Source organism: Rhododendron vialii, chromosome 4a, assembly GCF_030253575.1.
Source record: "Rhododendron vialii isolate Sample 1 chromosome 4a, ASM3025357v1".
Classification (NCBI taxonomy): Eukaryota; Viridiplantae; Streptophyta; class Magnoliopsida; order Ericales; family Ericaceae; genus Rhododendron; species Rhododendron vialii.
The window spans coordinates 34,070,595-34,086,137 of NC_080560.1; the positions used below are offsets into that span (position 1 = coordinate 34,070,595).

At 37.1% G+C, this 15,543-nt stretch overlaps 1 protein-coding gene across 1 annotated transcript; it reads left to right on the forward strand.

Moving 5' to 3' along the window:
• The first annotated feature begins 7,735 nt into the window (after positions 1-7,735).
• On the forward strand, positions 7,736-15,130 carry LOC131324854 (purple acid phosphatase 8-like). The gene is made up of 7 exons (XM_058357018.1): positions 7,736-8,048; positions 12,234-12,390; positions 13,243-13,350; positions 13,496-13,623; positions 13,964-14,092; positions 14,214-14,281; positions 14,458-15,130. The coding sequence occupies exons 1-7, from the start codon at positions 7,848-7,850 to the stop codon at positions 14,678-14,680; spliced, it is 1,014 nt and encodes a 337-aa protein (XP_058213001.1). The 5' UTR covers positions 7,736-7,847; the 3' UTR covers positions 14,681-15,130.
• The last annotated feature ends 413 nt before the right edge of the window (positions 15,131-15,543 follow it).

Genomic DNA, 15,543 nt, shown 5'->3' on the forward strand with positions numbered 1-15,543 from the left:
TATGTTACTCTTGTACAAGCTTTAGCCTTGCGTGTTAAAATTCTGTATTGCGGGACGGAGGGAGGACTAGAAAAGCCTGGTTAAGGGTAAAAAATCAGAAAGTCTACACACACAGCAGATCTGTGCACAGATTTTGTTGTGGGGCCCATCACGGGTCCTACACAAATCATCAGAGCCGTTCATTAAATGTAAAACATTTTTTCAAATGTTTCCGTAAAAAATAAGCTCAATCCAATACCAATAGGTGCTCGATCCAACCATATAACTTTTCATTATCTGAAAATCTAAATGAAAAGTTAAATGGTTGGATGAAGCACCTATTGGTATCGGATTGAGCTTATTTTTTACGGGGACCCTTGAAAAAATGTTTTACATTTAATGAACAGCTCGGATGATTTGTGTGGGACCCGTGGTGGGCCCCACAATGAAATCTATGCACAATCTGTGCACAGATCTGCTGTGTATGTAGCAGGACTCGTAAAAAATTTCGCAAAATATCAAAACTAGTATTCGGCTCAATCAAGCAATATTTCTGGTAAGACAAAAATGACTGGTGAGATTCAACGTACGTATCGATTCAACTCACCCATGAGCCTTAAGTGACGAAAAAACCTTCCATGAGATCAAACTTCCTGTCCAATTTGTCGAAGATGGAGAGAATAGCGGATAGGATCCAACGAAGAAAGACCTACGCCCAAACTCTTTACAAAGGCCACCGAAGTACAATACCTCACACAAAACTCACACCACCAACATCAAAAAAAAAAAAAACATAATACATCCAAAAGGATTAAGAAGACCCCTGAAGGGAGAAACACCCTTGGTTCAAAAAAAAAAAAGAGAATCACTCTCAAGTGGGACATCACAACAGAAAACTAGAAAGAAAAAAGAAAACCACTGACGGTGTCGGATCAGAAAATTCAACCTTCTTTTTTCCAAATCAACTCCAGATCAGACTCTGTTCTCCAACCTCTTGACTCCGAAGGAAGGAGAGTGACGACCTATGCAAATGAGAGAGAGAGAGAGTAGTTTCGATACAAGATTTTGGGCGGCTGCTAATTCTCATTGTACAGGAATCGTGCAATGGTCGATGAGAGAGAGAATGGCGACGGTGGAGGTGTGCCAGAGATGGAGGAGGTGGTCAGGTGGGAGTCAAGGAGGTGGACAGACAAGAGAAAGAGGCGCAAGTTGGACTGTCGGGAGTGTTAGATTAGGGTTTTGTTTTAAATTTGTGTTTTTGTACTCTTTTTGTTTATTAACTTTGGGTGGATCGGTTTGGTTTGAACCGGATCTGATCTGCATCCGACCCAATCCACCAATTGGAGGTATTTTGAATCAACTTTCTTCCGTCCTATACCTTGGTTTGATTTGCGGATGGATTAGTTTGGTAGGTTTTGGTGGTTCGGTTGATCCGCTGGACAACCCTACGTATAAGTTTGAAGCAAAAGATATGTATTATTTTTTGATAACTCAAATGTTCGGGTCAACTTACGCTCATTTCTATTAATCTTGAGAGACCAATTCCAACGCACACTTACAGCAGACCTATAAAAATCAAAAGAAAGTTCTGTATGAACTCGACCATAAAAAAGTGATAGTACAGCAAAACCCTAGATAAAGTTGTAATGGTCCTACTCTCAAGTTCCACCCTATCCAAGTTAAAGTTGTAAGGCTCATCCGGTCCTACTTTCAAGTTCCACCCTATCCAAGTTAGGATACACCATTAATTTATGAATATCAGAGCATGTGCATGAATTTTCTATTGTCAACCGGTTAGGTAACAGTGATCACTTTTTTTTTTCTTAAATATTATATTATCAGCGGGGTTAGCGAGTACTGTAGTATTCAGTAAGTTAGTCCATAGTAAACTTCAGAGACTATCTCATTTCAACAAAAAAAAAAAAAAAACTTCAGAGACTATCGTGCCCTGGTGACGGTCTGTCTTCGTGGGCAGTAACTATGGCTCAACGAGACATTCCACAGCGGATAGAGAGCTCCTATGATCACGCCCAATGGAAGTTGCTACGTTGGTCGCCTCCTCCCACCCTTTTGTCTGATAAAAAAAAATCTTCAGAGGCTATCTATGACCCTGAGTCTCAAACGCCGACGATGGAGTTTTAACCCTAACCTCCCACATGAGGAGGCAGGGGCTGACCCCTTTGGGGCACGTGGGGTCACATGCCCCCACGCCCTTTTAATTATTTTTTTTTCTACTTCGTGTGTGTATATGTTGAATACATGCAAGTAAGCATTGTTTGGTACAGTGGTAAAGTGTTGACTTTGGGAGCATGAGTTTGTGTGTTCAAATCTCCCATTCACATAAGTTTTTTTTTTTTTTTTTTCCAAAATTTTGGCACTAGAAAATAGTGCGTACGCTCCAACTTTTCTAACCAAGGTTTCCTCCACTCCCTCAACATCTCCGATCATTTGTGTATGCAAAATATGAACTCGCATATTGCATTTGTATACTTTTGATTTCCGAAACTTGTACTCGTAAATTTAAAAATAGAAAAATAAATGATGGACACTTGATAATTTTGTTTTAACGCACATAATCAAGGTGCGTAAGTTTGTCCAAATAGCTAGTTATTAAAATATACTCCCTCCGTCCTAGTTTGTTTGTCCAATTTCGACATACGTGCCTCTTAAAAAATTGTCTATATCTCACAATTTATAATGTTTTACATAATTTCGAAAACATCATATTTTATATCTAATTGAGATCTATCAAATAACATCCATATTGCATATAAAAAATATTATAAATTAAAACATATAGACAATTTTATAAGAGGTCCCAAATAGTAAAAAGGGACAAACAAATTGGGACGGAGGGAGTATATATTTTAAAATTGTTACTTTATCATGAATGTTAAAATTATTTTGGTGTGAACGTGTTTAACTGTAATTCATATATTACGATTAAAAAAAAAAATGGTGCCTCTATTATGTCAAATTTTTGAATCCGTCACTGTGAGAAGAATCAGACGATACCAACTGGGCTAGAGCCCCTACAACATTGATGACTTTAGATAAGAATGGCAAACTTTTGTTTTTATTTATTTATTTATTTCTGACACACTTTAAAGGCTTGAACTTCAGTTAACCCCAAATCACTTCTCCCATATCCCCTGCTAGCTCCCCTCACAACTTCTCTCGACCTCACCTTCCAATCTTTCAGTTGCCACTTGCCAGATAAAGAGCAGCAAAAAAAAAAACAAAGGATAAAGAAAAAGGAGACAGCTCGGAGCTGTGGACTGCACCCGTGCAATCTGGTCAATTTGATTTGATGTACGTGAGACATCATTCTGTATCCTATTGTCCTGATTTTTAAGGTTGACCGTAGTACTTAACGAGCTCTTTAATGTGAATGGATTGGATAACCAATATAAAGGCGAAACAAGATTGGAGTCTACACCCACGGACAGACAAGCCGTTTCCAAAAAAAATCTGTTCGTTGCCAAAAAATGTTCAGAAAGAAATGAACAGGTCAGTGAAAGTAAAATATAATGGTAATTTGTTTACAAAAAAAGTCCATTTATAATTAGTTAAAGAAATTATAAAATGTGATAAAAACACAAATTTTATAAGATATCCTAAGCAATGATCTAAAGTTCCAAAACTTTATTCCACAAGCCCCCACAGGGAAAAAAAGAAAAAAGAAGAAAAAAAAGGTGGGTCCAAAATCAGGTAGGTACGCCAGAAAATATATATTGCTCTCGGCTTTACCTACGGTGGTGGCTCTAAAATTGTTTTTATGAGTGTGATCATGTAACTAGCGCAAGTTACATATAAGAAATTTCACATTTATCGATCTATCACCCGTTTTCACTAATTTTAGTATTTGTAAAATCAAAGAGAACTTCAATACGTTAAACTATATTTTAAAAATCCGAGGCATTAATTTTTTCTTGAGCTTTATCTGTTAAATTGTCTGTTAAGATCAAGATTTTCAAATTCATATGTGGTCAAATTAATAAGTTATGCATATAAATTAAGTATGTCCGCCACTCCAAACACATAACGAGAAATTTCAAATATTTATCCATTGAATTTAAACCAACCTAGTGATCTCCTATCCGCAATGGTATGGGTACCAATGGCCTTTGTACTGATAGAGCACATGACCGTCTTGTGGGGCTCACTTCGAATGTCTTAAACAAACAATCTAAACCATTTATTATTTTAAAATAAATTTTAGAGTAGTCTTGTAATAAATCAGTTTGATTGGATAACTTAATAATGTATTTCATTCAATCAATCGTCTACCTTTTTCATTCAGAACTTGCATGTGATTCTGAATTCTGAATGAGAATATTGATCATTAGATGAAGCACTTACTGTAATTTGATCATTTTGATTTTTTACGGCGCTATTTAAAAAACTATTTATTGGATGAAACACTTACTGTAATTCGATCATTTTGATTTTTTACGGCGCTATTTGAAAAACTATTTATTGGATGAAACACTTACTGTAATTCGATCATGTTGATTTTTTATGACGCTACTTAAAAAAATATTTTCAGATTAATAAACGACTTGGACAATTTGTCTACGACTCTAAAAATGGGCCTCATATACTTCTTACGTCCATTAAATGAGATTAAATTGTACACGGCGGGGCCGTGTACAATGGTTGGTGCGGCAAAGGCATAGATGGATGTCATGTCATCACTTGGATCATCAGCCCGTTCAATTTCTCTCTTTCATCACTTTCTCACACTTAATTAGTTTAATTCTTTTAGACTATTTATATATATTAAAAATATGATTAAAAAATTAATTGTTTCGATTTTCAATCTTATTAAATCGGTGCAAAGATTGTAATTTTATTTTATCTCTAAAGCTCTCATAATCAAGTATTTTCTCATTATTTGGGATCCTATGAAGCAGAAATTTGATTATAAGAGCCTTAGAGACAAAATTTAATTATGATCCTTTAGAATAATATGATCAGAATAAAAAGATCTTTGCACCGGTTCAAACGGATTGAAAATTGAAGCAATTAAGTTTTTAACCATATTTTTTTAATATATAAACAGTCTAAAAATTTTAAGTACTCCAATTTTCAATCTGTTTGAACCAGTGCGAAAATCTTATTATTTTGATCATTTTATTCTCAATTGTCATAATTAAATTTTGTTGTTTGGGCTCTCATAATTAAATATCTCTTTATTTGGTATCCTATTGAGCAGAAACTTGATTACGAGAGCCCTATAAATAAAATTTAATTATGACTATTTAGAATATAATGATCAAAATAATAAGATGTTCGCTCTAGTTCAAACGGATTGAAAATTGGAGTACTTAATTTTTTTAGACCGTTTATATATTAAAAAAATATGGTTAAAAACTTAAGTGTTCCAATTTTCAATCCGTTTGAACCAGTACAGAGATTTTTTTATTCTGATCATATTATTCTAAATGATCATAATTAAATTTTGTCTCTAAGGCTCTTATAATCAAGTTTCTGCTTCATAGGATCCCAAATAATGAAAAAATACTTGATTATGAGAGCTCTAGAGATAAAATAAAATTACAATCTTTGCATCGATTTAATAAGATTGAAAATCGAAACAATTAAATTTTTAATCATATTTTTAATATATATAAGTAGTCTAAAAGAATTAAACTAATTGAGTGTGAGAAAGTGATGAAGGAGAAAAATTGAACGGACTGATGGTCCAAGTGGTGACATGGCGTCCATCTATGCCTTTGCCGCACCAACCATTGTACACGGCGGGGCCGTGTACAATTTAATCTCCCATTAAATACGCATGAGTTAGAGGATACTATCATCCAACAAGGATCCCTCACATTGTGGGTCCTTACTCCTCAATTTCTTGTTTATTACTAATACAGATGGATGATACGTGTATCAATCCTATTGGCGACTTCCCTATTTTTTTCATAAAGCTTTTTTGGCATATAATAAAGGAACCTTCGTGCCCTGAGGGCGTTTTTGATTATCAAAAAAACAAAAAAGGAAGCTTCGTTTTTCCCACACATTTTTAACACTATAATCAAATACAGAAAAACTTATTAACGGACTTTTTTGTGTATTCGAGTTTACGGAGTCAAATCACGTGCGTCTAAAGTGTATTGGATGGTCCGGATTGTAAAAAAAAAAATTATTCGCGTGAAGAATTAAACTCTTCAAAGAGAATTTTTTTTTTTAAAATCCAGACCATTCACTTTCGAAACAGATGGCTGTGATTGCACAGCTCCGTGAAAAAGTTTATGTCAATCAAATAACATCTGCCTTTATAAATTGTGAATAAATTGTATCCAGACTAACCGGACAGCCCCATTGTCCAGATGACCAATGCCTACCCGCCACGTCGGTCCCCCTCTGGTACCTCTCGTTTGTCTGCAGCCTCCTCCTTTTTCTCTCCTACTGTTTATATATAAGAACGTGGTGGTTAAAAAATTTGTTCCAATTTTCGATCTGTTTGAATCGAAGATCTAATTTTTATAATCATTTTATCTTAAAGGGTTAAAATTAGTTTTTGACTCTACGGCTCCCATTGGTTAGCCCTAAGAGTGACAAATATGAATGTAATCTTTAAGGCTCTCGTTGAAAGCTTTAGTGTCAAAAATTAATTATGACTCTTTATGATAAAATGATCAGAAAAATAAGATTTTCGTATCAGTTCAAACGGATTAAAAATTGGAGAACTTCATTTTTGGGACAGTTTATATATTAAAAAATATGGTTAAAAAATTAAATGTTTCAATTTTCAATTCGTTTGAACCAGTCCGAAAATCTTATTTTTCTGATAATTTTATCTAAAGGGTCATAATTATTTTTTGACTCTACAACTCTCATTGGTTAGCCCTAAAAGAGACAAGTGTGAACGCAATCTGTAGGACTCTCGTTGAAAGCCTTAGATTTAAAAAATTAATTATGACTCTTTAGAATAAAACGATCAGAAAAATAAAATCTTCGCTCCAGTTCAAACGGATTGAAAATTGAAACAATTAATATTTTAACACATTTTTATATATAAACAGTAGGAGAGAGGAGGAGGAGGCGACAAAATTCTAACTCCACATCCATTTACACATCCATTTATGTACCCTTACTCATAATATGGATGGAGCCCACACACACTGGGTGTGTAGTGTGTACGGCTCCACTTCTATTATGAGTGGTGGTGTGTAAACAAAAAAACTACGAGCAGAGACAATTCGCAGAGAACCATGCAGAGACAAATGCGTTTGGCTTCATTTCGGGTCCCAAAAAAATCTAGAAAAATATCCATAAATTTTTGAATATTATTTTATGGGGCTTTGTAAAAAATCTGCTCCAGTAGATATCGATAAGTATTACTTTTTGATTCGTAAGGGCGAATTGAGCAGTTTCGCCCCTACAAATCAAAAAATAATACTTACCGATATCCACTGGAGCTGATTTTTTACAGGGCTCTATAAAATAATATTCAAAAATTTATGGATATTTTTCTAGATTTTTTTGAGACCCGAAATGGAGCCAAACGCGTTTGTCTCTGCGTGGTTCTCTGCGAATTGTCTCTCCTATTATGAGTGGTGGTGTGTAAATGAATGTGTAAATAGATGTAGAGGTAGAATGATTGAATAGAGAAACAAGCGGGACAAAAGGGGGACCGACGTGGCAGGTGGGCATTGGTCATCCGGACAATGGGGATGTCCGGTTAGTCCGGATACAAATTTTTTTTTTGATAAGAGTCCGGAATCCGGATATAATTTATTCTCTTATACTGTAAATTACAACTGTACCATCTCTCTCTTAATATATATTATATAGTCCCACACGGCACACCCCCTGTATCCAAGGCTCCAAGCCCCTGTTTTCAATCTCCAAGAATGGTTCCTTCTCTGAACAACCGAAGTATGCTTCTTCTCTCTCTAAAACTCGCAGTTACCATCGGGCTGTGCCTGGGCGTGGCCGTCGCTGAGCTTCAGAGGCTCCAGCACCCAGCCGGAGATGATGAGTCGCTTAGAGTTTTGGTCGTCGGCGATTGGGGAAGAAAAGGAACTCACAACCAATCGGAAGTTGCTGTTCAGGTTAGATCATACATATCATATACTGTATTACTTTCATTCTCTCTCCTCTCTCTAAACAGTATTTAGTTGGTAAACGCTTTTGGTTTATTGGTTCATTTTGATCATTCCATGGATTGGCCTTCTTGTCTGGATTTGTGTTTGATCATGCCATTATATATTCTTGTTTTATTTTTTTTGGTAAATCATTATATATTCTTGCTATTTATACGTTCCAAGATTTTTGAGAATTACCTAACCAAATTATCACAAATTAAAAAATCGTATTCAATGCACAAATAATCCGCTTAGAGCAATGTAGCGAAAGATTCATAGGAGTTATCAATCTCTGTTTCTTTTAATGTTCGAAAATGGAGCTTATAGACCATGGTGTTTTTTAATTATTTATCTATATATAAACTCATAGGCCATATTGTTGATAAATAATGATTTTGGCGAAAAGTATATACCCAGGTCTAAAATGGGATCGTGCTGTTTACCATTTGAGCTGTCCGTTCGGCAATTCAATGGCTCGGATTTTATCTCAACAATAAACGACTCGAATGCTATATGATAGGGATGAAATCCGAGCCGTTAGATTGCCAAATGAACGGCTCGGATGGTGCACTCACACGGCATCATCCCCCAATCCAAAAATGTTCAAAAGAACAGTAAATTAGAATAATTAACATTGACTTCTTTATGGGTAAAGTGGTGCATGTGTCATTGTTTGTCCAGTTAAGGAAGCATAAGATATTCTAATCAGAGTGGTGGGAGAAATAGAATAGGTGTTGTTAGAGTAATTACTTGCCTGTTGAAACTTCCATCTGGTGAAGGTACATCATATTTTTTTATTTGGTTGAAGAAGGTACAATACATTATTTTTTTTTGCTAAGGAAAAAGATGGGCTGAATTAAACCACTGTAGTTACCGCCGAACAATTGGGGAGCCCACCCAACCTAGAATGTTTCGACTTAAGCCATAGCCGACTTGACTCGAAAGAAAATGTTGGTCAGGCTATGTCGTTAGTCCCCCACCGAACCTTGACTTGTTTATTGAGTTTCTTTCTCTATCTTGTAAATTTTGTTGAGCCTTTGCACATTAGCACTTAAATACTAGTATTACTTGACTCGGCGAGAGGATTTTCAAAAAGAAAATACTGCATTGGCCTGGCCTCTCCAACATGGTCCACAAGTTGTAGTACTAGTATAGCCTTCCCCCAATGAACTTATATTCCCTAGTTCAAAGAGCATATAAAGAGGATCTAAAAGGAATTATACCATTTAAAACTTCACTCCAATTCAAGGTGTTGTCATATACTATACGTCTCTCATTTGGAAGAAAAGAATTGTACCTTCACCACTGGGGTGGTAGTTCAAGTGGTTGGAGAAGCGGACATTAGGTTTCTCCTCTCTCTTCGGGTCTCGAGTTCAATAATTGGGACCAGATGGTTGGGAGATGGGGCTCTAATTTCATATGCATTTCATCCGAATAATGAACGGTTATGATTTGTAGAAGCTCAGATAAAATCCAAGTCGTCCGTGTCGAAATGAACGATCGGATCGATGGTATAGTGCGGTTGGTGAACTACAACCCCTTCCATTCCATTTCATCCAAGGATCAGAACGTTGTTATCCAAAAAAACAAAACAATAAATTGTGTACTTTCGTAACTTAAAAACCGGTGCAAGTGCTGCCACGTCTCTGGCTATTGTTGAGCTGAGCACATCTTTTTCTGTCCTTTTATTCTATTCCTTCACGTAATTGGTCTAGAGATATAAAGAGAATTGAAAAAGAATATTCCTTTTCTTATTCTTCGTTATTTGCTTATTTATATATTTGATTGGATGGTGTAACGGAAGGGAAAAACACAAGGAAAAGAAAGTTGATGTTTTAGCTGGGACAAAAAATGTGAAATGGATTTAAATTTGTTTTCTTGGTTGTCTACCAAAATGGAGTGTGTATGACCAAATATTTTTTTTATTTCCCTTTCTCCCTGTGATTAGGCCCATTCTGCTAAAGTTTTTATTTTTAATTACTTATTTTTCGCTTTACGAAACAGATCATCTCTCATAATACGTCACCTTTAAGTACTTTAGGCCACGTTCAGCTGCACGGAAAAGATGAGAAAGGAAGGAAAAATCAACTTTTCTGTAATTTTCTGTGTGTTTAGTTATCAAGAAAATTGTAAAACCCCCGGCTTCAACTTTCCCACTTAGAAATACTTTCCTGCAAAATAAGTTCCGCTAAAAGGAATGAATTCTTATTTTCCAGTAAGATTATTGTCAACAGAACATAGAACATATACAGAAAAATAAATTATACTTCACCTAATTTCACTTTTCCTCGGAACCAATTTTTCACACAACATTCCTGATAATTGAATGGAGCCTTATACTCTCATGTTTATGCGCAGGTTTCGATTCCTGTAAATACTCATTCCCCTTCCCAAATCCCTTAGGATAGAGTAGATTAGGATTACCGAATCGTAAAAAAAAAAACACCCCTCTATTGAGGCCAGTCATACACCCGTAAATGTGCGGTAGGGCTGGATTACAAATTAATCGAGGTGCGCTTAAGCTGACCTGAACACTCGAGTTTTTAAAAAAATGCTACGGATTACTAAAATATCTATGGCGCGGAAAATGAAGTGGTATAATCCCCTACAGATTCTATATGCTCTTCCCAGTAGATCAGGACGTGTGGATAGGAATCATGCAACTTCACGGGATGGGCAAGTGGAAGATGGGATCGTGTCCACTTCAATAATAAGTTGCTACAATAGGACAAGAAACTTTTGGCCATGGTGCTGTTCCAAATTCAACATGTCCACATGCAGCAAGTTGATTGGCTGGCTCTTCATAATTTGGACCAACATTTTGACAAACTGGAGCCAAGTCACTTTCGGCCACTTTCTATCTATCTACATCTGGTCTTTCTCTTTTGTTTTTTTTGCCAATATTAATGTATGCATCAAGAGGAGTTAGTGGGATGAATTAGTGAGTTAGTTCACGGGGATTCAGAGATTATCCATAGCCCTGAACCCACAAACAGTCCACAGCAGAACTCGAACCCTAGTCTCCCACAAATGAGAGTTAGGAGTTACCAACTGGACTACAAGCCTAAGGGTATCTACATTTGGACTTGAGCATGTCTGATACGATCAAATCTTGTCAAAAAAAAAAAAAAAAAGTACAATAGTACACGTCACTTGACTCATTTTGTGGTAAAATTAAGAAATTAATTTCCACACTTTATTTTTTTATATTCACACTTTATTTTTTTTGTCTCTTAGCAAAAATAAAAAATAAAAAATTTGGACCATTAAAAACGCTTACCGACGGTTGTAATCATTTGGACTGCACCTCTGCAGTCAGGCAAGCCATATCCTCCTTGAATATAACAGGGAGCAATAAATCCTTGGAATGTTTCATTTGGTGTCTTTTGGTGTAAATTACACAATGTGTAGTGTTTATAACCCTTTAGAAAATATCGGATAAATTACATTACCCTTCATTTAGAAAACGGAAAACTCCTTCGCATTTTAGTATAAGTTGGCTTTATGAGAACCGATCGGAAATGAGAGCGAAGGCAGCGAAGAGATTATCTAATAAGAGGATTCGCTGCGAGAAGCTGGCAGGGCAAAAGCATGGAAATCCATCCATCTCTTGTTTGGGAGTTCGCTCGCGTTAGAAAAAAGGCTCTCAATCACTATTCTGAATCTGGAATGCAACCAGGGAACAACTAATCAACTAGTTTGGATCAATCCAGAGTCCTAGAGAGGAGCTGAACCCCGATAGAACCTTTTTACAAAATCATTAACTAATTCAAAATTGTGGATATATTGACCTCCCATGAGGAGAGGGCAAAATAGGAACGAATTCAGTATGTTACGTGTGTTCTACCATGTCATCGTCTAGATCTACTAATGGTGGATAACAAAATTGGGATTCTTTAACTAGAGCAGGCTGAAACGATGAACACACAAGACATACTGAATTAGTGCGACGATGAACACGTACACACAACATACTGAATTAAGTAGATCTACTATTGGCTGAGCAGGATGACACTGAATTACTACGGGATTCACCTAAAGGGACGTGCCGATAGTATGTTGTGCGTGTTCCGATTCTCTTTTTTTAGCGGGCTGTGCTTGTTACATCCTATTCAACTGATTTAGTAACATTTAAACGTAACAATTTTGCAGATGGGCAAGACAGCGGAGGAGTTCAACCCAGACTTCATTATTTCCACAGGGGACAACTTTTACGAAGATGGGTTAACGGGCACGGACGATGCAGCATTTGATGAGTCATTTAGCAATATTTACACTGCCCCAAGCTTACAGAAGCAGTGGTACTCAGGTCACTTGATTCTTCACTCCAATATTAAACTTACCTCTCTATAATATAGCATTTATATATATATATATATATACATATATATATATACATATACATATATATATATATATGTATATATATAACCAAATGTCTGGGTCTGCTTGCGCACACTTCGACTATTTCTGAGGCTCTGAAGTTAACGACCTAGCAAATCTTGAGTGACCTCAAGGTTTAAAATGTTTGGCCTTCATGAAAATCGAACTTGCAACTTCTTTGAGGGCAAACCCTTTCAGTTTCTTTCTCATACCCACTTGGCCAAACCCTGAGGGTTTATAATATAGATCAAGAAATACTAAAACTAGCTAAGACTTCTTTTTGTTTTTTAATTCTTTCCTTATACATATTTGTTTCAGCTCCATTAAGGGCATGTTTCCACTTTCCAATAAGTATTTTGGACCACAACTTGTGGCATTTTAACATCTTGTTCAATTAAGCTACAAGTTTTGCATCCCATCTACAATCTACAATTTATTGGCTAGTGGAAACAACTCGACATTTTTAACAACAACAAGTGATCCTTCAGTTATTGCCTACCAGAAACGCTCCCTAAATAGTTGATCAATAAGCTCCAGGGTTAGGCTGGTGGGTAGGTGGATTTGCTCCCCGCACTATTGACCAGGTCCGATTCTGAGGGTTTCGCTGCAAGAAAATAATTGCTTGTGAATCCCCTAGTCCTGGCGTGGATGGTCTGTCTTTAACCGGACCGGAGAGGGGAATAGTTCCGAACACCCATGACCGTCGAAAAAGAAAAGAAAGATCGATCAATAAAAAAATCAATGACAATGTGATGATAGTAGTTTGTTTCTCCTACAGTTTTGGGCAACCACGACTACAGAGGGGATGCTTTGGCACAATTAAGTCCCATCCTTACCCAAAGGGATAACAAATGGCTTTGCCTCAAATCATATATCCTCGATGCAGGTAAAGTATAAACAACTCTGTTTTGCCAAATTGAGAACAATCTTATGCAAATCCTTGGTAGAAAATCAAATGAAATTCATCAATTTATACGAGCACATTTCTTTTGTTCTATTTCAACCTTTTTTTCCTTTTATACGTCGGGCAGAAATCGTGGAGTTCTTTTTTGTGGATACGACGCCATTCGAGGATAAGTACTTCAATGATCCAGGGGACGACACTTATGATTGGCGAGGCGTGGTTCCGCGAGAGAAGTACCTTTCCAGTCTCCTGAAGGTGAGCTAATTGTGATCATCTAGTTGGCTCAAATATGGCACATCGGACCCACCCCTGGGTCGCCCCAGTGGTAAGGGCGACCTACGCCTGCAACATGACAGAGTTGCTGTGCTAGTTCTCCGTAGGTTTACATTGCTTCAGCGGGTCCAATGTGGCCTTGCTATCTGGGTGGTTCCTACATCATAAAAAATTTGGCACAAGTAATAAAAAATATGGCACATCATTTCCATAGCAAGGAAAAAACCTTTTCTGTATTTCGATCTCAAAGGGAAAGAATTTAAATGGATGCCCAAAAACCGAAGGAAATGCAACATTTTGACCATTGATTTGGTACGCACAGGATGTGGATTCAGCATTACGGGAATCAAGCGCGAAATGGAAGATAGTAGTCGGTCACCACACGATTAAAAGCGCTGGACAGCACGGTAACACAGTGGAACTTGTAGCCAAACTTCTCCCAATTCTCCAGGTAGAGTCCATATTGGTTTAGTTTCCTTCCTTTTTTTTTTTCTGTGCTTCATTTTGATGGAAGTAGCGGTTCAAAGCTACAATAAAAATTTGTCAAAGTAATCTCATAAGAAATTTTCCAGGCTAGTGATGTCGATCTGTACATAAACGGGCACGACCATTGCTTGCAACACATCAGTGACTCTGACAGGTAATATTTAAGGTCCTAATTTCTCTATCGCGACACGCTTCTAAATTTGAAAACTGTCTGATTATTTTTCGCCATGTAATTGAGCCCGGAGATCATCTTTTCGCTAACGCGCGAAAGCAAACAGAAGTAACTTAGAAGAGGCATTCGCTAATCTGATATCCGTCCCTTGTTTGCAGTCCGCTTCAGTTTCTAACAAGCGGCGGAGGCTCAAAGGCATGGAGGGGCGATGTTAGCTGGTGGAACCCGGCGGAGATGAAGTTTTATTACGACGGGCAAGGCTTCATGACACTAGAAGTTACACAAACTGAAGTTGGTTTCGTGTTCTACGATATCGTCGGCAATGTTCTACACAAATGGAGCATAACCAAGCCAACTCATCCTACAGCAGCTACTCTTTAGATCATGTTATTTATGAAGCATGCTCTGTGACGGAGTAATTTTAGCAGTGGAAGATTTGTAAGGAAGACGTTAAAGTCTGTTGTATTTTAAATTTAATCACAAACTCTACGCCCACAGCTCATCTTTTACTGCTCCCCCAACGCTCTCAATCTCACCGTCCAAAAGTGCTTTGAACGGCCTGGACTTTAAAATCTGGACCATTAATTGCTGAGATGGCCGGTGGGATTGAGAGTGGTGAGTGCGAGCAGTAAAAGATGAGCAGCGGGCGTAGCACCGCTGTATTTTAATACATCGAATTGTTGTATTCTAAGCGAACTAATTATGTAATGTGCTGTCTAACTAAGGATTAGCCTTTAAGATGTTGGGCCTGTATTTGTTCTTGATTTTGTAGTTGGACTTGTATTGTATTGGGCTTAGTCCAAATTAGAATTAATTAGTTTCTGTGGGAAACAATTAGTCCAATTGTCCAGGGGCTGCATGGTTGTAAGCATGACTAAGCAACTCCCACATTGATTGAGCTGCTTGTGAGCAGCTTCAATTCTTCCTCAAGAAGACAATCAGTTGAAGGCCAAAATTAGTGACTCTTGGCCCTAGGTGGTGGGGCCCTCCAGGTCCGATACAGTTATTCCATACTTCTCGTTCCACTATATTCTCTTTAAATCTCCTCTTTATTGGGCTGAAATAATTCTACACCTGATTAATCTAAGCCTTTACAAAATGGGCCCAGACCAGAAAAATGAATTTGGGCTTTTAATCAATTGGACTACATGGGCCTAGACTTGACAATGAACTTGAGCCTTTATTGATTTGGACTTGGGCTTTAACTAATTGGGTCATACTTTAAACTAATGCGGCCCAATCAA